Raw genomic sequence first — 22,466 nt, 5'->3', positions numbered from 1 at the left:
GAAGTTCAAGGAACATCTGTTTTGTCCCTTCTTTTCTTCTCCAGAAGTTTTTAAGAGATGCTGCAGCAGCTGGTTCATGGAGGGTTTGCATTTTTTATTTTCCATAAATGCAAGAATGAATGAAAGATGGCTGGCATGTCCCCTTCCCCAGTCTCCTGTTCCGCAGGTGCGGGTGCCAGCGCAGGCGGGGGAGGGGCCTGGTCACGCGGTCCTAACCTCTCACGTGCACAGGCCGTGACTCTCGCAGGCAGCATGGTTTCTGATCCTTCTGTAGGATGCAGCAGTCTTTTAAAAAAATATTGTATAATAATAATAATAATAATAATATGAATTTCTCTCTCTTTTTTTGGTGTTTTTTTTTCTTTCCCCATTTCTTTAAGGGATTGGGGTGGGAGGGAAAGGAAGAAAAAGTTCATTCGTCTGTAAGGTCCTGGACAAAGAGAACTTCTGTGTGGCTGAGTCCGGCCTCCTGCAGCGTAGGAGGGTTGGGCCATTCCTCTGAAGGGACACAGGGCAGCACCCGTCGGGGAAAGTTGGCTTCAATCTGAAACTTTTCAGGACTTTCCTTCAATGAGAACAAGAAGTCGTGGATTACCTGCAGAGGCCATGTAGAAAAGAAGGATGGTGAGAAAAAAAAACAATTTACACACCTAAAAAGTCAAAGTGCACGCCAGCAATGCTGGAGGGTGACGCCAGGATATGAGCAGTCACAGGACACTGGAATTCTACCCTGCATCTCTGTCACAAATAGCAGTCCTTTAAAACGGTTGTTTTTTTTTTTCTTTCTTATTAGGACAGCCCTTTTAAATCAGATTTATCACACAGACCCAATGCTAGTCTGACCCGTGCTTCAAGTACTCCTTCTTAGACAATTTTTGGTACAAAGCTAAAATATTTACTTAGAAATAGTTACAGAAACACCTGACATAGAATTGTTTCTCTCAAAATCAGTTGTGAGGAAGCTGTCAATCTGATATTCTAACAGCCTAGAATATTTGAGGATGTGGATTACAAACAAGGATAATCTTCAAATAACCAAAATACAACACTAAAAAAAAAGCAGGAGAGTCATATTAATTCATTATTACTTTTACTGATCCATTACAGTCAAGACCTAATTCAAGTTTCACATGCATTCAATTTAAAATCATAGTGTTTAGTCACCCCATCTATTTACCACAGCGTGCAACAAAATTCTCAATAACTGATGACTTCAAATCTTTTATTTTGTAAAATGTCCCTCAATTTGTAGATTCAGGTGAGGCATCTTTGGCAGGGATGCCACAAAAATGATGCTATAGCTCGCCTGACACACCTTATCCAGGTGGCACAGCTTCAACTTGTCTCAATCGCTCTGATATTGACTTTGATCACCTGGTTGAGGTGGTCTGTTGGCATCTCCATTTTAAGTTATGCTTAACGAATCATTTGCAATTAATATTTTATGGAAAGTACTTACAAACTATAAAACTATTTTGTCCCTAAAATGTTCCATTTACTAATTTGTTTTTTTTTTTAAAAATTTTTATTTTACTATTTGTGTGTACCGTCAAATCAGATCTGACTGGTACAGGAGGAGATTGTCCCTCCTTCCCAGGCAGAGCATCTGGTGCATTTGAACCATGAGCCTCTGGGATTGTAGTGCAGCTCTTGCCACTAGGCCACCAGAGCTCCCCTAATTTATTTCAATAAATTACAGATACATGGCTTCCTATTTTATAAAATGTTATATTCACTATTTAATGTTCAATTTGTTCTAAATAAAGTAAGAAGGAGCTCATTTAAGCCAATGTCAATGTTTTTCTAACACGTCCCCATTGTTTTTGAGCATTTCTTTGCTTTCTATTTCTAGCATAACATGCTCCAGACTCATCCTGTATTGCTCCTGCCCTGGCCATGAATTAGCCATTTTTCCAAGGATCTTAGAGGACAATGGAGTTTAGAAGCTATGATCTATTTGTTAGCTATGTACATTATTATTGGGGTGATGCTGCTGCCAACTATCTGTGAATGGAGGAAAAGAATTTATGGACTTAGAAATGTGTGTGCACATGCAAATAGACAACAGATGCATACCTACATTAAAAAACATGAGTGTATCCCTCTCCCCATACAGATCCTTACCTTCTTATATGTATCATTTCATCTTGCTGTCACTCTGACATGAAGTGACATTGAGGCCACCTGAGTTTTGACTTCTTTGCGCACACATGCCAAAGCCCTCCCCAAACCCAACACCTCTCCAGCCCCTTGGTAGGCAGGGCTCCTGGCTCTGACAAGGTATAAAGGGCTTACACTGTTAAGACTAAAAATATGAGGAACACATCAGGGGATAGGTCAGCCCATATGTCCCTGTCTCTGACGTGTGACATACACAAAGAGCACAGTCCTGGACCTGCTCTACAGCCATCAAGCACTGTTTCTAACAGAGGCAAAGGGTTGTGTATGAAGGGTTCTGCTCAACTCTATCTTTTTAACCCAGAGATTAGGAAACACTATGACACAACCTTGCTTGCTGAAACTGAGGAGGACCTGAGGTGTTTGCTGCAAAAGGTCAAGAACAGCAAACTTCAATATGTATTGCAGTTCAACATCAAGAAAACAAGGATTTCTCAGCATTGCGATAATTGTCAGCATCATAACAAATGGTGTAGAGACTGAGCTTGTTAACAGAATCAGCTTGCTTGGTTCCATAAACAACACTCCTGGTACCAGCAGTCAGGGAATCAAAAGATAAGAGTACTGAAGAGCAACAATATCAGTATAGAGACTAAGGTGCACCTGATCCAAGGCATAGTCTTCACAATTACTTGCTATTCATCAGAAAGCTGGACAATGATGATAGAAGAATCGATGCCTTTGAGTTGTGGTGCTGGAGAAGAGTCTTGAACACACCACTGATTGCTTAGAGAACAAACAGGTCTTTCTGGAGAAGGAAAAACCAGGCTGTTCCTTAGATGCAAGGATTTTGAAGCTCTGACTCATATTTGGGCATGTGGCCAGGAAGGACCCGTCCTTGGAGAAAGACATCATGCTTGGAAAGGTAGGGGGACAGTGCAAGAGAGGAAGACCTTGAAAAAAATGGATTGACACAGTCACTAGAGTAATGGGGCTGGAGACTGGTTCAAGATAGGGCACGGTTCACAGGGTCACTATGAGTCACAAGCGACTCAATAGTATACAATAATAACAAGAACTTGTGAGCTTTTAGTCTTCATTTTTTTGAGAAGCTATTTTCTTTTCAGTCCATCTGTCAGAATTATAGGTTTTCGAAGTTTATTTTCGTCTGTGTATACCATCCTTCCTTCATTTTTGTAAACTTACCTTTATATATTTTAAGGGGCTCAACTGAACTCAGTGCTCAGGCCGTTCATTCATAGGGTCGCTATGAGTCGTCTATGACTCGATGGCACCAAACAACAATAACAACGGCGACGACAAAGAGAGAGCTACGTTGGCCTAGTGAAAAGGAAGCTATGCGACCAAGGACAGTGTTGGCTGGAGCTTCCCGACTAAATCATGCCTGGAAGCAAGTCCACTTCCGAAATGGCTTGCCTGTGGAAACTCTATGTACGAACAGTGCTCAGGCTGTTCGTTCATAGGGTTGCTATGAGTCGTCTATGACTTGATGGCACCAAACAACAACTCAACTCAACTCAATGTCATGAGCCAGAACTGACTCAGATTGTCTCCACTGAGTTTTTGGAGGCTATAAATCACATGGTAGAATATCATCCATCTTTCTTCTGTGGAGCAGCTGGTGAATTTAAATCACCTGTCTTTGGGTTAGCAATGCAATTCCTTACCCACTTCCTACTGTTATTTTCAGTTTCCTATTAGCCTATTACAGAGCTCTGGTGGCCCGATAAACGATAAGAAATTACGCTGTTAACCAAAAACCACATGGTTCAAATCTACCAGCTGATCTGTAGAACAAAGATGAGCACTCCTCTCCTGTGTGATTTAAAGCCTCTGAAAACACTCTGGAGGGTTAGCTATCAGATAACTCCAACTTGGCACATAACAACAATATCAGTCTCTATCATTTCAATTCCCTGCACTTTCTATAATGTTATTTTTCCTTTTCTTGAGGCATCAATATGACTTGCACCAAGTATTCTTGGTACAAACCCCAAATGATTTTTTCTAAAGATGAAACAATATTTTCTATTCCCTTTTTAATGATAATGGTTTCTGTTATGAGCTGCTGAATTGAGTCTAACTCATAGCAACCCCATGATCAGCAGTCTTATTCCTCATCATCCTCACAATCTTTGCCATCCTCAAAACCACTGCTGCAATCACTTTTGTCAATCCATCTTGCTAAAGGTCTTCCTCTATTTCACTGACCTTCTACCCAGCATGGTATCCTTTTCCAAGGACTGGTGCCACCTGACAACATGCCCAAAGTATGTGAGAGGAATTTTCACCATCCTTGCCACTAATGAAAATCCAGTGTCCAAAGCTGGCAATTTTTTTTCTTCCAAAGCTGGCATTTCCCGCTACTACCCTGGCATCAGGATTGCTGGAAGATTCATCAACAGCCTGCGTTATGCAGATGACACAACCCTTCCTGATGAAACTGAGGAGGACCTGAGGCACTTGCTACAGAATGCAGAAGGTCAAGGACTGCAGCCTTCAATATGGATTGAGGTTCAATATCAAGAAAACAAAAATTCTCACCACTGGGCCAACTGGCAGCATCATGATGGATAGTGAAAAGATTGAGATTGTTAACAGTTTTAGTTTGCTTGGCTCCACAGTCAACACTCTTGGTAGCAACAGCCAGGAAATCAAGAGACAAATTGCTTTGGAAAAGTCAGCTGTGAGTGACCTCTCCAGAGTACTGATGAGCAATGACATCAGGCTGGAGACTAAGGTGTATCTGATTTGGGCTACAGTCTTCGCAATTGGGTGCTATGTGTCGGAGAGCTGGACAGTGACTAGGGATGATGGAAAGAGAATTAATGTCTATGAGCTGTGGTGCTGGAGAAGAATGTTGAATATAACATGGACTGCTAGAAGAACAAATAGGTTTTTCTTAGAGAGGGTGAAACCAGACTGCTCTTTGGAGGCAAGGATTATGAAGCATTGTCTGACATACTTGGGGCATGTTACAAGGAGGGACCATTCCTTGGAGAGACATCATGTTTGGGAGAATTGAGGGACACGTAAGAGAGGAAGACCTTCGATAAGATGGATTGATTCAGTGACTGGAGTAATGGAGGTAGGTGTGTCAAAGATAGTGAGGTTAGTACAGGATAGAGCCCGGTTTAGGGCTCTTGCACACAGGGTCGCTATGAATCACAGGCAACTAGATGGCACATAACAACAACCACTCCCAACAATGAGTTGGTATCTTCAGCTAAAAGATGATGTCACCATAAAAGCCTCCTCTGTGTTTGTGATGGGATAGAAAAATGACATACTTTGGATCTTCTCTCATATATATTCATTAAAAAATCAGTTGCCACATTCCTGCTCACTCATAAAACCTAAAGTTTTAATCCTTTATCCTTCTTTATATTTTGGTTTAAAATCAGGAAAGCAGTGCATTAAAGGTTGCATCTTTTCTCCATACCTATTCACTGTTTACTGAGCAAAAATTCAGGAAGATGGATATAGAAGGATGTGACATTAGGATTGGAGGAAGGCTCATCAAGCTCTTATGCAGATGATACAACCTTGCTTGCAAAAAGTTAAGAAGACCTGAAAAACTTACTATAGAAGATCTAAGGCTACATCCTTCAATGTAGATTACACCTCAACATCAAGAAAACAAAAATTCTCACCACTGGCCCAATAAGCAACATCATGATAAATGCAAAAAAAGACTGACATTGTTAGTAAATTAATTTTACTTGGATCCAAAGTCAACACCCATTGTACCAGCAATTAAGAAATCAAAATATGTGCTACACCGGAGAAATCGGCTGTCAAGGCCCTCTCTAGAGCGCTAAAGAACAAGGATGTCAGTTTAAAGACTAAGATGCACCCGATTCAAACCATGATCTTTTTTAATTGCTTGCTATGTATCTGATAGTTGTAGCTGTACAATGAATAAAGAATCAATGCTTTTCAATTGTGGCGCTGGTGAAGAGTACGGAATATCACAAAGACTGTCAAAAGAACAAACAAATATGTCTTGAAGAAAGTGCAGAGTGCTCTTTAGAGACAATAATGATGAAATTCTGTCTCACTTACTTTGGGCATATTCTTGGGGAATAAATCCTTGGAGAAAGACCCCATGCTGGCAAAGGGAGAGTCAGAGAAAGAGAAGAAGACTCTCAACAAGATGACTGACCCAGTGACTACCACAATGGCCTGCGCAGATAGTGATCATGAGGGTAGCACAGACTAGCACAATATTCACATGCTTGCTATGTGTCTACTCTATGGCACCTAACAACAACCACTATCAAGAGAAAATAAAATAATCCATGATACATTGACTCTTGAGACAATTTAAGGAGGGAAGAGCTCACAGAGAGATACTGGCAGTGAATGCAAAATATAAAAAAAGTGTTATTTGCATGTGTTATGATATCTGTGAGCAGTTAAAACCAACTGTGTCACCACCTATTCATCCTTCATACTTCTCTCAGTACTGAGTGTTTAGGGAACAAATGGCTTTCTTTCGACCACAATTCTACTAGATTCATCCTCAAAAACTCTCAAGAGAATATATATGGGTTCTATTTTCACCTGACAACTGTGGAAGTATAGATTCTATAAAGTTCAGGTGTATGTGGCTACACAGCAGAGTAAGGGTAGCAAAGCTGCTAAAGAGTACAGATGTAAGCTACAATTCACACACATATTTGAAAACTGGTTTGCACATGGATTCTTAAAGTTGGGGATTAACAATCAGTCACCACCCCACCTCCTACTCCATGTGAAATGCTATATGTGTATTAGGTACATTTTCGTTATCACAATTTTTAGATATAAACACCTACCTTCAATATATAAATGCATAACTGAAAGATAAACAAAATAAGAAAGCTATTTTTTTTCTTAATCTTTTACTTTAAACTAGGATCCTAATAATTTTAATTCTGTAGTAGCTCTTTGAATCTTGTATTCCCTAGTGAGTGACCAGGGCCCTGTCTTAATTATCTGTTTAGTTCCTACCGAGGGCGTCGTGGTGGCCAAGTCCACAAGGAGCTGTGCTGCGGGCTCAGAGGAGGTGCCTCTCTGCTGCTCTGAATCCACTAGTGGCTCCATGGGACAAAGACGGACAATCTGCTCCCATGTGATCTAAAGCTTTTGAAAACCTACTGGCGGGTCAGCTACGCTTCGGTTAAACTTGATGTCAATGAGTGAAGTGAGTGAATTTCTGCTGTGCCTTGCGCAGTGTCTCATAGTCATTTATCATCAGTTTAAAGTTATCAGAGGATAGATTAATGCCCATTTTAGAGATGAGAAATCTGAGGCTTTGTTAAAGGTTTTTAAATTGTCTGAAGTTCTCAAGTAAAGAGAAGCAAAGTTTATACTATCCAACCTCCTAGGACTACAGGACATCCTCAGTTCTATCAAACAATTTATTCCTGATTATCTTATAAGGTCAGGGGAAAGAATAGTAGTAAATTTGGGAAGGCAGCATACTAACTGTCAATACAAACAGTTATGAGGAAATTGAGGTTAATAGATTAAGTAAACTAACCAAGAAAACACATCTAGTAACCTTCAAACAATTAGAATTTGACCACTATTCTTTGACACTCTGTCTATCCCTTTCCAGAGAATGAGCAAGGCTACAGAAATACAAACACGTTTACCTATGGATACTGTGGAGTCTCTGAGTAATTAACTGATGAATCTGTGGTTTGAGCCATGCTTTCCCCCTATAAGGCCTGGCATTCTGCTTCTGAAAAGTCACACAGCAGTTCCACCCTACAATACACTGGCTCACCATGAGTTGGAAATGACTCAATGACAACTAGTTAAAACTCACTGCCTTTGAGGGATCCTGAATCATAGTGACCCTAGAATAGAAGAGACCTGTCCCAGAGGGTATTTGAGTCTGTAACTCCTTATGGGAATAGACTGCCAAATCTGTCTGCCATGGAGTGGCTGGTGGGTTTGAACTGCTGACCTTTCAGTCAGAAGCCCAACACTTAATGGTAGATGAATGAAAACCTTAATAATTGACTTGAGTAGACAGAACTATAGAAACCAGCACTAGTTCACTGTATTCTTTCTAGTGTCCACACCCATCCTTCTATCTGTCTGTCTGCTCCCAGTTCATCAGGGAAGTAAACATCATAACATTCCTGAGTCTCTAAAGGGCTTAAAACCCACAGCCCGAACTCTACATAGAGTTCAAACAACTTAAGAGGCCCTTACTGTTAGAGACTGTGAGAAGTGGAATCGTCTCTCTACTCGTGAATCATTGGGTAATTTGAAAATTATCTTGACACTGTCGGGGTCATCTGGGGAAGGTTCAGGAGGCAGGCACTCCAGCTTCTTCTCCTTTTCCTCCTGTAAATTCTATAGAGAGATGAAGTGTAAGTTAAACTGTGGCTTCATAAGGAAACAAGAAATTATCAAGCATGTTTGTCAAGAAATCAGAATAAAAGTTCATGACAAATCACCACCAAAAAACCCCTCATATAACATGTATTACTTATTAGCTAAGTTTAGATATTTAACTATTTGAGGGAAGGTAAAGACAAAAGATTCTTGCTATCATCAATTGATACAGTAAACCAGGATTATGAATGAAATTCTGGGTTAGCCAACACAGGTAAAGAAAAAAGAAAAAAAGCATCTAAAACTATTAAAAGGAAAGAAGATTTAAAACTACTGCTGTGAACTGCATTTTGAATCGTAATTTATATCACTTTTTTTCACAAAACAAGAGCGATTCTGTCTGACTTTTTAAAATTTGCTAGCTTTTCATCCCCCTTTCACACTTAAGAAAAAACCAAGATGGTAAATCCTTGCATTCTGGCCGTCGTCACAGGTATAAAAGCCAAGGTCCCCTACCCGTCGCCTTCGTTCCTCTGCCAGCTTCTGCTGCTGTACCTCCTCTTCCTTCCGCCGCTTCCTTTCCCTCTCCTCACGTTTCTTTCTTTCCTTCTCCTGATCAGCCCTGAGCGAGGCCAAGTACGCCTCATCCTGCTGCTGCCTCAGCACCTGTGTCTGGTTTCTTTCTTCTCTGTGGATAGATCAAAAGGATACAGGGAAAATGGCAATCTTACAAAGGTCTGCTTCCTTAAACTGAATATTTGGAGAGGGGAACACGCAAAAATAAGCTTAGTCAATAACTATTTCACCCGACTGCCTGGTAGTCCATACAGCAGAATCTAAATGAGCCACTGTTTCTAAGATTAACTCAATGGAAAAAGAAACGGCAGACTTTCCCCTTCCTCTGTAACTTCTAAAATTTATCTTTCTTTTCTCTCTGTTATAACATAGTTAATATTGCACAAATACCAAGATCATTAAGATTACACAAAAAAATAACCTTCTGAATTAGCATTTTGGTACTTTTTTTCATGAAACTAATAACCCACATGTATACATTACACACACACACAAACACACACACAAACCTGAAAAAGGTAAACACATTATTTAGAACTGCTTTAATCAAAGAGAAAACTTTGTAACATTTTGATCTGTTTATCTTTTCCTCCTATGGTTCTTTTTTGTTTTGTTTTGTTTTTTGTTTAAACTTTATTATTTTTGTGTGTGTACCGTCAAATCAGATCTGACTGGTACAGGAGGAAATTGCCCCTCCTTCTCCAGCAGAGCATTTGGTGGATTCGAACTGCATACCTCTGGGATTGCAGTGGTTCTTTTTCTTTTAACAGAGCAATACCTTAGCTAATCAGACTGCTTCAATAGATAAGCATGCCATATATTTTATAGGTTTTCCTTTTAAATAAAATTTACATGAAGTTAAATGCACAAATCTTTTTTAAATTTTTATTATTTTTGTGTGCATGTACCGTCAAATCAGATCTGACTGGTACAGGAGGAGATTGTCCCTCCTTCCCCGGCAGAGCATCTGGTGGATTCGAACCGTAAATGCACAAATCTTAAACACATAATTTAAGGAATTGTTTATCCATTTGCTAAGCCAAAGCATTTGAAAACCTATCTTCAATTCAATGAATTTTGTTAAATGTAACTACTACACTAATCGAGAATACTTTTACTACCACAGAAGTTTCTTCTCATACATATTGTTTGTTGTTGTGTACTGTCAAGTTGGAACTGACTCATAACTGATCCTCTAGTGGGTTTTCAGAGGCATCTGACTGCACAGGAGGGGACTTCCCATCCTTCTCCCTCCAAGAAGCTGGTGGATTCAAACCACGTACCTTCAGGATTACAGCACAGCTTCTTGCCACTAGGTTACCAGAGCACTCCACTATACTTGTATTTGGAGAGTTTATATATATATACATCTTGTTTGCCTCTTATAACAACATTTTCCAAATTTTTTATTTTTAAAAAAATTTTTTTATTAGTATTTATTGTGCATGTACTGTCAAATCAGATCTGACTGGTACAGGAGGGAAATTTACCCTCCTTCTCTGGCAAAGCATCAGGTAGATTTGAACCGTGTACCTCTGGGATTGCAGTACAGCTTCTTGCCACTAGGCCACCAGAGCTCCCCTCATTTTCCACATTATTAAGAACTAAAGTTTAAGTCTGGATAACTTCTCAGTGATCTTTTTGCATTATAAGTCTATAAATAACATTAATACGTCCGAAACCAGAAACTGCACTTTCAGGAATTTAAGAATTATTAAAAATATTAAAAATGTTTAAGCAATAAAAAACAACAACAAAATGTCCTGGTTAAATTAAAATTTAGATAACAGGATGCTATGCCACAATTAAAAACAGCATGGCATAAAACAAAACAAAACAAAAAACCTCAACACGGTAGGTTAGTATTTGAAAACAAGAGAAAATGCTTTACTATTATTGTATTTAAAAAGTTTATAAAATAGTATCTTCACAATTAAAAAAAAAAACCACAAAAAAACCCCAAAACTCAAACCCATGCATTTAATGGTGCACATGCATGTTTATGAAGCATTAAAAGGAAAAAAAAAAAACAAAACACAGAACAAACAAAATACAACACCAAAAAACCCACCAAAAAAACCAACCAAAAACAAACCCAACAAAAAAACAAAACAAAACACAAACAAACAAAAAACCATTACAGAAAGTGAAAAGTTGTGGTTAGGAATATGTGTGATTTTAAATTTCTCTGTGCTTTTTCTACATTCACGGACATTATTTATGCAATGGTAGGGAAGTTAGTACCATACCACACAGTCTACACTTAAGTTCTTTATTGTTTATTTTGAACCATGTCTCTTAAGAAAAGGCAGTTGTTATGTTTTGTTGAGTCAGAACTGAATCATAGCTGACCCTCCAGAGTGTTTTCAGAAATAGTAAATTGTACAAGAGGAGATTACCCTTCTTTCTCCCATGGAGCAGCTGACAGATGTGAATTGTATGCCTCTGAACAGGCAGTGCAACTTCTTACCACTAAACCACCAGAGCTCCCTTTAAGAAAAGGTTATCCAAAATATAATTATTTACATGAATATTCTAATACGAAATGGAATTGGATTTCAAAGTTTGCTAAGACAGGAAAGGAGTCTATGTTTGTGGAGCACAGGTCAGCCCCTCAAATCTATAGCAAAAGCCTCTTAGTTCCAACTTAAAGGAACCAATTTGTACCTTTCTAGGCGTTCTGACACCAGGTAAGTCTGGTTCGCATCCATGATAAATGTCAGTTGGTTAATAAGGTCATCAGGTTGAATGAGGCCTTCTAACCGTCCCACCACAGTCATTCTTCGATCCTTTAGCATAATCATGGCCAGGAATGGATATGTGTTCTCTCGCAAAGCCTGGGACACTGACAGAAAGAATACCCAAAAGATCAAGGGTAGGACTTGGCAGTAAAGCAGATTAATCTTTAGCATTTACACAGTACGTAAGAAGAGAACTCCTTTAATCTCGGTTGAGAAACAAAAGATTTATTTATTCTCTGCCTATCTTTCTTTTTCTCCTAGTTCTTAGTAGTTTTGTTAACGTATTTGTGTCTCTATGCTCAGGTGATTGACTGAATGTTGTTGTTGGTAGCTGCTAGCTGAACTGCTATTGACTCATGGTGACCGTAAGCACAACAGTTCTAAAAATCTTGCCCAGTCCTGCCCCATCCTCATTATGCTTGCTGTGCTTAAACTCACTGTTGTAGTCACTGTGTCAAACCATCTTGTTGAAGTCTGTTCTCTGCTTCTCTGAGCTGCTAGCTTTTCAAGTAAGATGGGCACTAAACCCTCCAGACAACACACTTTTTAAAGTATGTGAGATGAGGTTTCATCATCCTTGTTTCTAAAGGAACACTATGGCTGCACTTCTTCCAATAGAAATCTGTTTATTCTTCAGGAAGTCCATCATATATTCAATACCCTTTGCCAATACCACAATCCAAACACAACATGATAGGCTTTTCTTATGGGAGTTGCAATGATCATGCTGGGGAAAGAAGCAAATATTCTAGGACAATAGCTACTTGATGGCAAGAAAAAACTCTGAAGATTCTAACTACTGCTGCTTGTTACACGCCATCAAGGCAGAACTGACTCATTCATAGCTGACCCACCACACTGGGTTTTCAGAGGACGTAAACCACATGGGAAAATATGGCCCATCTTTCTCCGAAGGAGCAGCTAGTAGATTCAAACTGCATGCCTTTGGACTGGCAGCACAACTTCTTATCACTATGCCACCAGGGCTTAGAACACAATTCTTCCCCGAGTGGAGAAGCCTCAGTCTGATGCTCTTGGTGCTGGTCCCCACCATCTTCCTCTTTCCTTCCTCCTGTCTAATTCTTTCCTTAACTCTTTTCATATGACTTTCGCCCCTCCCTAAAATGGATAGCTTTTCTGCTCCACTGGAATCTAGAAAAGTGGTCTCTACATAACCAAGATTTTATCATTAGTTTCACCTATTTTTCTTATGGTTTAAGAGATATTTGGAAAAATATCCTTGGTCTCCAATCAAAATCACATTAGAATGACAATACACACACTACAGGAGCTAATCAGATATTTTTAAAAAATCAGATTCACATTATTGGATGTAGGGAAAACATCTGCTCACCGTGTTGTATTAGGCTGATGAAAAGTAGCTGTAAAGCTGTAATACAATAAACTACATTTTTCTTCACAGAATATACTGACTTCTCAAAATAACCATTTCCAGTTAAAAGTTATTGTCAACCAAAATCAGAACTTACTCAAGGTACTTAGACAATGTCATCACTGTATAAGCTGTTGGAATTGCTGATGAAAGAATAAATTCTCCAGTAAAAAGTGCTGGCCAGGACTAGATGTACTGTTTTGTAAGCAAACTCTGACAACAATGGCTAACTGTAAAGATTAGGCTTTGGTGACAGACACACCTACACTTGATCCAAAACTTGCCTAGATGTTGGGCCAATAGTTTAAACACTCTGCCTATGTCCTAATCCATCAAGTGGAGGTAACACAACCCTATTTCTTAAGAATGATGAGCATTAGATGAAATAATGTATAAATGGCAATTGACATTATGTGTACTACTACGTAATCATGCAATAAATGGCATGTCTTCCTAGATCATTCCAAAGATAACCAACAACCTCAGAAAGGAAAATAAACAAAGCTTACCTCTGTATCCCTCAGGCTTGTTTGTGGAGCATGCCCAGAAGAGCATCCTAGTGTTAATGAGTGAAATGACTTCTGGTGTACAGAGTGTATTGCTACAGAGAGGGAGAAAAGGATATAAGAACAACTTCAGACTAGAAAATATCAGGTACATAAGATCTGAAAAGGGAAAGAAAGGTGCGTTTCACCTACCGACAAAATTCATCAGAATCCTGGTGATCATCTCCATGAAGATAAACCAAAAGAAATCGAAGCTCTCGCTTGGCATCATTAAGTGCCTATAAGAAAAAGATGTTAATGAATATTTAGGATGACTGGACCTTGAGTTTTTATATAGGGTTAGAATCCTAATGAATACAGCTATGGGTTTAAGAACAAAACCAACCAACTAACCAATTAACCAACCAACCAACCAAAACAAAAGGCTAACAGGAAACCAAATACCTAGGTCCCTACCTTCATACCCTTGGCCTTTTTCAACCTGTAGAAAATTCAAGCTAAAAGCTTTAGTAAAAAGGTTTTCGTGTTATTATAAGATTTGAATAGCATCAAGCTCATGAGAATAGTCTGACAAACACAAGTCTTCAAGAAACCACAAAAAAGCCATTCCCACAGTCTAAAGAAAACAAAAACAAAACAGGAGAATCTGATCACATGAAAAAGGTGGTGAGAATTTTGCTGCTTGACAGTTACTGCATTCTTAGAAATGAAAAATAACTGGGAAGGTGAACCAGGCAACGTAACAAGTAAGATGAGGGGACCCAAGGCATTCTAAAGAGCTTAAGTTTTAAAAAGATCTTTGCTTTTCAATGTAGGTTTACTGAATGACCAATGGTTGGTCTACCCTGGGAAATACAGCCCTTCGGGTGCATAAGAGTTCTCATCTATTTATTTGGTATTTCTAGCACGGAGTAAAAGGCCTGGCATATAGTAGGAGGTACTTAATGTTTGTTGAGTGAGGCAAGATAGCTAAGAAATTATGAGAAAAAGCAGATACAGGAGAATCAAAACAGGAAGCAAAGGTAAATATTGTTCTTTTTCTCCAGGGAGCCTCAGGACCCCTGAAAGCTGTATAATTAAAGTAAACTTATCTATGCTCACATAAGTACTTTTTATGTTTTTCTTTGGCAAACTAGGGATTAAAAATAATACTCTCTTTTTCTAATAGCTACTGACTCAGAACCAACATGTAACTTACTTAATCGGGTTTCTGAGACTGTAAATTGTATGGGAGTAGTTTCCATCTTCCTTTTACAGAGCTGCTGGTTGATTTGAACCATCAGACACATGCAGCTTTTGGAGTTAGGAGTGTAATTCTCTTATAGATTAAGCCACCAGGGCTCCTTAAACACCACAGGGTCTATCTAGATTTTCCCTCAAGAAGTAATAGGATCAAAAGTTTATGCTGTTTAGGTTGAATGAATGTGGCACTTTGAGTCCATGTACTCATTCAATTCTGTGATTTTTTTTTTTTTTAAGACTTTGGCCATGTCTTTAAGGGCTGACAATTCTGGCAAAGAAGACATAAATATAAACAATTATAAGGAAGAAGGTAAAATTGCTGTAAGTTCAAAAACAAAACTATGAGAGAATAAAAGGAAAGATAACTGTTTTGACTTGCAAGGCAAGATAGGGCACAATACTCAGGAAGAGGCTACAGGAAGGGAGTTACATGAACTATTTGAAGAACAGGTAAGATTCCAATTCACAGACATTTCAGGCAGAAGGAACAGCAAAAAGCAAAGGCACAGACACAGAAAATGGTTTAGCTGGGACTATGGAACAGAGATCAAGTCATGTAAGAAAAGATATCTGAGATTGGGATTGGCTCCAGGAGGGCTTAGCTATCAGGTCTCTCCCCAGACCCCACTTTTCTATAAACAGTGCAGTGCTACCTAAGATTTCTGAATAAAAGACTGACATGAACAGTGCTAGGCTATTCTGTCCTCTAGGGATAAAATCATATCGAGAAATTGGCATCCATGTGGCTTGTGGCACTGACCTGGCTGTACGTTCCCTGGTAGAAGACAGGGTGTGCCCGCCCATATTTCTCTTCAAAAGAGTGCATAAATGAAACAATATCCCCAACAGGGTCTGTGACCCGGCTGCGAGGGTCAGGCCGTATAAAACGAAGAGCAAACCTGGGGAGGAAGGAATAAGTATCACATGAATCCAGCTTACGATAGTGCATATGGTGTAAGCCCATTTGTACAGAAGCCTATAACAGGGCCAGAGGAATGGCAATAAAAGGAAATGAACAGTCTGTGGGCAGACCACAACCAAGAGTCTGGCTCAAAATTTGCAAAGCAGCAAGTGTCATTCCATTGCTTGTTCAAGAAACTATAAGTATTACAAATGCCAACACTGGCTTAAACAAATGCTGAGTGCTTTTTGCAGAATAACGTAGTGGTAGAAGAGCCGAGAGAGGAAGATAATGCTTAAAACGATCATGGGTTAGGTGTGCCTCCACTAGTCATGGGTGATTATCAAATGTAAATTAATTAAAATTAAATACAGTTGAAATTTCCGTTCTTGAGTCATAGGCTCCACATAACCAGATGGTTAGTGGCTTTCCTTATGGACACTGGAGACACAGAACACTCCTTTCATCTCAAGAAGTTCGAAGCACTTCCTGGTTGTCCTACTTGTCTTTTCCCTTTCTGGTTCTAGACTCTTGGAATTTTGAATTTTTATTTCATATGACTAGGGAGGATAGAAGGAAAATTGATGCCTTTGAGCTGTGGTGCTGGAAAAGAGTACTGAATGTACCATGGACTGCCAAAAAAACAAACAGGTCCATCCTGGAGAGGGTTAAACCAGGCTGCTCCTTGGAGGCAAAGATTCTGAGGCTTCGTCTAACATACTTTGGACATGATGTAAGGAGGGACAGGTCCTTGGAGAGGGATATCATGCTTGGGAGGGTGGAAGGACAGCGCAGGAGGGGAAGACCCCTCTATATGGTGGACTGATTCAGTGACTGGGGTAATTGGGATGGGCATGTCAGAGGCAGTGAGACTGGCACAAGAGAGAGCAGGTTTTAGGGCTGTTGTACATAGGGTCGCTATGAGTCGCGAGCAACTCAATGGCATATAACAACAACAACAACATTCCTGAGGTACTGAAATTATGGACAGGAACCTCAAACTGGAACTGGAAGTCATGATTAACTTGCTCACTCACTTTTCAAGGGAGCAAACACATCCTGCTTGATGATTTATGGTTTGCCAGATTTAGAGTACTGGTTATTTATTATAAGGTTAAGAATGTGCATACCTCATTGTATTACACATCATCTTATCCTATCACATTCATGAAGCCCCATTTTATATCCTGTGGGTTTCCATAGGAGGCTCTGATAAGTCAATATGCTCTAAAACATTAAACAAGTTGACTGGATGACACAGCTGCATTTAAATTAGTAACACATGCCATGCATATTTTCTGAAGGAAAGCAAACAGTATTCATTTATTTATGGAACTGTCAGCACAGAAAAGGTAGCTAGAATATGATACTTTTCTTACCAAATCTTAAGCAAATGCCTTATTCCCTCAACACATTCCCTATATGTATACAATACTACTTGGAATTTTTCCTCAACAATCAAATTAAATTTACTGACACAAGAATTCCAGAGCAAATTAAAGTCATAAAACAGAAGTTGTGCATGTGGAGGAGTAGTTAGAAATTCTTTAGTAGATTGCTATTTTGATTGTATCAGCAGTTTCTAATTCCCCTAATATTATTTTAGGATTATCCTATTATTTTTCAAATTATACGTCTTTAAATCTTGATTAAGGCTTTCAACATTTTCTGTTTGTGATTACAATACATTCCCACAGCCTTCATACTTTAGCACAATCAACTTTTCTAAAAAATAGAGATGTCAAATGATCAAGTGGCCAAATTTTAAATAAACAGGATGGAAAGAGCATGGATCAGCTAATGGGGACCATTAAGAACTATGCTAAAGCATGGAAACCACTAAGCAGATGCTAAAATGGTAAAGATAAAATGTTCTAATCTGGCCTTAATACTTGATGGCCTCTGTGGCTTCATAATTGGAAGGAGGGGTTGGCGTGCCCAATATACAAGGCCCAGACCACATATTCTAGTTTTGTCTCTTGGCCTACGTGTCCCATCTTTCCCCCCATAAAGACCAAGTTGAGTTCAAGAACCATTCAGCTCTACACCAGATATCCCAAACCTGATATGGCAGCTAATCAGACCCTACCCAATATTTTCTAGCTTTTGTTGATGACCATTTTAATGATACTTGGAAGAAGCTAAAAGAAATATGAGTATCGAGCAAGTGGGTAAACATATGGAAGAGTTTCTAATATCAGCAATGTATGTGCTGCCAAGACAGGGTGAAATATACCAGAGTTGTCTACTGGTAAAGAAGGAACCTAGGAAGAACTGGTTAACCTTTGAGCAAGGGACTTTGTTGAGATTACCAGAAGTCAGATGGAAAAGAAGTGGTGTGGGGTAAAAATTATCACAAGTGATAACTGAAATAGGAGATAATAGTTATGATAGAAGAGGGCATGAAGATTAGCTAAAGAATATAGAGCTAACAAATACATGTGTATGGATAACCAATAAAGGTAGACCAATTCTTTGAAATTATAGGCAAGACTAACTTTAACAACTCCATTTCATAACACCTGTCACTACATTTGAACAATTTCATACTACAAGTTTTTCATACTACATTAGAAGACTGCTTAGGAAAACATTCAGTCTGATCACAAACTCTAAGTCCAAACTGAGAAAGCACATGTCTGATTCTAAGCTGAATGTTCCAAACTCTATTCAGTGTTACTGAAACGTAAAGATACTTACCTAAATATATCAAGTATTGTGTAATAAGTAAACCGGAATGGAAGCATTATCAAGTAATAACCCCATCCAAGCAGTCCCTGAAATAAACAAACAAAATCCCACCAAAGTTAGACATGGTTCTCTCAATCCCTAACATGTGACAAAATGGCTAACCTCCTCTTTGCTGGCCTTTCATACATAGTATTTCTTCCTCTCCAACATGTTTCCCTCTTCCTGGCCACCTAAATCTTCTTACAGACCAACTACCTTAGATCTCATTTTAGCCACTATGAGAATATGTGTCTTTTCACATATTTTATTTTTATATTATAACTGCTTTAGTGATTTTTCTGACCTTACTTATTGTCAAATTCAATTGTATTCTTTCAAGATTTTAGATGGTACACAGGAACAACAAGAAAGGAAGTTACTCCCAATCATTGAGCCGCCGCCGAGGACTAAGCTGCCTCCCCCTTGAGCCCTCTCGCTTCCTGACCCTCAGTCCCCTCGTCTGCCTTCTTCCACCACTACCTTCCACAGGCCGTTTCCACAGAAGAAAAGGAATCTTATTGTATGTCTGCTATCCAGAACCTCCACTCTTTCGACCCCCTTGCTGATGCTAGTAAGGGTGATGACCTGCTTCCTGTTGGGACTGAGGATTATATCCACATAAGAATTCAATAGAGAAATGGCAGGAAAACCCTTACAATTGTTCAAGGGATCACTGATGATTATGATAATAATAAAACCAGTGAAGGCATTTAAGAAGAAATTTGCTTGCAATGGTATCCAGAATATGGAGAAGTAATTCAGCTACAGGGTGACCAGTGCAAGAACATATGCCAGTTCCTGGTATAGACGGGACAGGCTAAGGATGACGGGCTGAAGGTTCATGGGTTTTAAGTGCTTGTGGCTCCCTGAAGCGTAAGTGAGGATGTCTTTGCAATGAGTAGAAAATTTCCCTTCTGTCCCCGTCACAAGTTTAAAACTTCACAGCTTATATAATGTAACCATTTGGGGTCCACTTTTAATTTGGACTAGTGTAACTCTTTGATGCAATAAACTGAAAAGAACTATGCCAAAAAAAAAGAAAGGTACTATTATTACCTTGGACACAGTATATAAAACGATAATACTAACCACAACTGAAAATCTCTATTAACTATTATCCTTAGCAATGTTAACTGTAATTTTCTTTTTAATAAAATTTTTTATTTTAATCGTGATTTTAAAGAAAGTTTATAGAAAAGGTAGATTTTCATTCATTCTTTGTTGCACATTTTTACACACATGCCCCTTTCCCTCTCCCCAGTTCACACACACACACACAAAAAATTTAAAAAAAAAAAAAAAGTCACTCAGTGTGTGTGTAATTTTCTTTAACAATGCTCCCAAACTCAAACACATGGACACTGAGTTGGAACTGACTCCTAGCTGAACCTCCAGCAGGTTTCTGGAGGCTGTAAATCATGTAAGAGGAGACTGCTCATTATTTCTCTGAGAGAGTCACTGGGTTTGACTAGCCAGCAATACGACCTCTGGGTTAGCAGTACAACTCCCTATGACTATGCCACCAGAGGTCCCTTTAACAAGCTTGACAATGTTAATTACTACTACTATTAATTGCAAGCTAGCTACAAGTGGGGCTCTTTATTTTATAACATACATTCTTATATATAATATTATGCTAATGTAGAATCTTCTCTGTGATATTAGGGTATCAAACCCCAAAGAGGCAGAAAAAACACCAGGAATAAACAGAACTATCTTTGAGTCATACAAATACTCTAGGAATCTGTGCATTTATACACAGATTACTCAAAATGATTACTTAGAAACTCCACATTCTAAATGTTGGTAAGCACAACTAATAAATTTACAGTGATGAAGGAAATTCTAAGTGGTGCACATTCTAAGAGAACTTATTTTTTTAAATTCTAAATTAACTACAGCAGCTGTGTATAACTCCTGGTTAAAAAAAGAAACTCCTACTGCTCAAAAGTATTAAAAATCAGTTCTTTTACTGGGGGTCGGGGGGAGAGGGCTGGGCGGGTAGAGAAGTGCAGCAATGAATGAATGGAAATCCAAATTCTCTGTAAATGTTCATTAAAATTATTTAAAAAAATTTTAAAAATTAGTTTTCTTTAATTAAGAAAAGAAAAAGAAGGAGAAATATCAAGTTCTCTGGAATTCATTATCTGTATACACATCTGATTTCTCTGGAAAATTCTGAGCAATTTGAGAGGAAGACTAGCTCTCAGTACATCTCTGTATCCCCAGCAATAAAACACCAAATACACCGGAGCACTTCCAAATCTTTTTGCTATCAGCCCTAAGAATAATTTCAAAGATGTGGCTAAAGCTCCTCATATATGACCCAAGAACTTCTTCAGAAGTGACTTAAAATTAAGTAAATAATATTAATCAAACTAAACCTGTCAACAGATTCTAACTTAAAAGTCGGACATTAGTATGATAACAATCTGGATGCACTGAGGGGTGGGCTGGTAGGGGGAGAAGGAAGAAAATGTGTAACAATGAATAAAAGAAAAAAAAAATAGAAAAATCAACCAAATAGCAACCAATAAAAGCCATAGGAGTTTGATGAAATATAGGATGTAATGCCGTCAAATAACTTAAAAGTTACAAGAAGAAATGAAATTCTTCAGCAAGTGTAATTTTTTTTTAAAAAAACATGGGACATTAATATTTAGTAAACACTTTTAGACATGTAAATAAATCTATTATGTACTCACGGAAATACTCCCCAAGTAACTGGCAAACAACAGAAAATAAAATAGTGACTTAGGACTCATTAAGGAGTCAAGGATATGATATACCCACTAACTTTACCAAGGACTTCAGAGTAGCTAACTGCTTTCATTTTGAGTATTTTTTTTCATTTCTATCATACTGTAAAATTAACATGGCCAAACTGATAAACTGTTAAAAATATTTCAGCTGCAAAATCACTTGCCCTTGGTTGTGGTCTTGAGACAACATAGCTGTAGATCCTGTGGTCTGCTGTATTAACCTGCAGGGGTCGGGAAGGAGGCGGGTTGAAAACACTTGGTACACCTTCTTGCTCATTCAATCTGTCCTGTACAGCAGCCTGGAATGTAGTGGGGGAAAGGAAGCAAGAATTTCAGTGCCAGTCAATTCAACCCAGAGTGAAGAACCATTGCATGATGTTTCAAAACAGATTGAACCTTAATACAACAAAAGGTCACCCGAGGAGTGTCTCTTTATAGACCTTTTAATCAACACAATGGCAAAAAAACACATCTACTGCAGTGGGAAGCACCATGCATGGAGATCGCCAGAATTCATACATAGCAGGGAGATGGGGGAACTGCCTGAAAGCTGTATTTATGCGGCAGGCACATTGCTTTTGGTAAATGATATGTGCAATTTAGGAGAAGAACACTGAACATTCCAGAAAACTAACAGATATGTCTTGGAGAGGATGCAGCCAGAGTGCTCTTTGGAGGCAAAAATGATGAAGCTTTACGTAATATACTTTGGTCATATTACTAGCTGGACATGATGTTGAGAAATTGGCAAAGGAGAGGAAGACCCTCAACCAGGTGGACTGACAAGGTTACTGCTGCAGGAGGCCCTTGTGTGTCAGAAGTGTGAGGATAGGACTAGTTTCAGATCTTTTGTTCACAGGGTCGCTATGAGTTAACTTGATGGCATCTAACACCAACAACAGTATATAATGTGTTTCCCTTTAGAGGCCCATGAAAGCCAGCCACCTAGAATATACAGTGGAAAGTGTGCAACTGGAGTTGTACAAGGGAGCAGCCCTGACAGTCTGGTATTACATGGAGGATTCTGGAATTGAGCATATGAATTCTGGTTCTATTACTCAAAAAAGCCTTCTAGTTGATGACTGGATACATGTGGGCTGTTTTCTTAGGGAGATCTCTCTTAAAATAATAGGGGAAAAA

At 38.9% G+C, this 22,466-nt stretch overlaps 1 protein-coding gene across 1 annotated transcript in view; it reads right to left on the bottom strand.

Annotated features, from left to right (window-relative positions):
* Nucleotides 1-346: 346 nt before the first annotated feature.
* Nucleotides 347-22,466, bottom strand: part of FAF2 (Fas associated factor family member 2) — a 67,347-nt gene continuing 45,227 nt past the window's right edge. The window contains exons 3-11 of the mRNA XM_006884379.1: nt 21,491-21,625; nt 18,535-18,611; nt 15,694-15,832; nt 13,884-13,969; nt 13,695-13,786; nt 11,719-11,896; nt 8,992-9,163; nt 8,350-8,493; nt 347-595 (exon numbers count right to left, since the gene is read on the bottom strand). Of these exons, the coding sequence (XP_006884441.1) occupies nt 413-595; nt 8,350-8,493; nt 8,992-9,163; nt 11,719-11,896; nt 13,695-13,786; nt 13,884-13,969; nt 15,694-15,832; nt 18,535-18,611; nt 21,491-21,625 (1,206 nt within the window). The 3' untranslated portion in view covers nt 347-412. The remainder of the gene's footprint in view (nt 596-8,349; nt 8,494-8,991; nt 9,164-11,718; nt 11,897-13,694; nt 13,787-13,883; nt 13,970-15,693; nt 15,833-18,534; nt 18,612-21,490; nt 21,626-22,466) is intronic.

Source organism: Elephantulus edwardii, unplaced genomic scaffold, assembly GCF_000299155.1.
Source record: "Elephantulus edwardii isolate Elephantulus edwardi_28Jun2011 unplaced genomic scaffold, EleEdw1.0 scaffold00033, whole genome shotgun sequence".
NCBI lineage: Eukaryota > Metazoa > Chordata > Mammalia > Macroscelidea > Macroscelididae > Elephantulus > Elephantulus edwardii.
The sequence above is the reverse complement of the archived record's forward strand: the minus strand, read 5'-3'. Positions and strand labels throughout refer to the sequence as shown.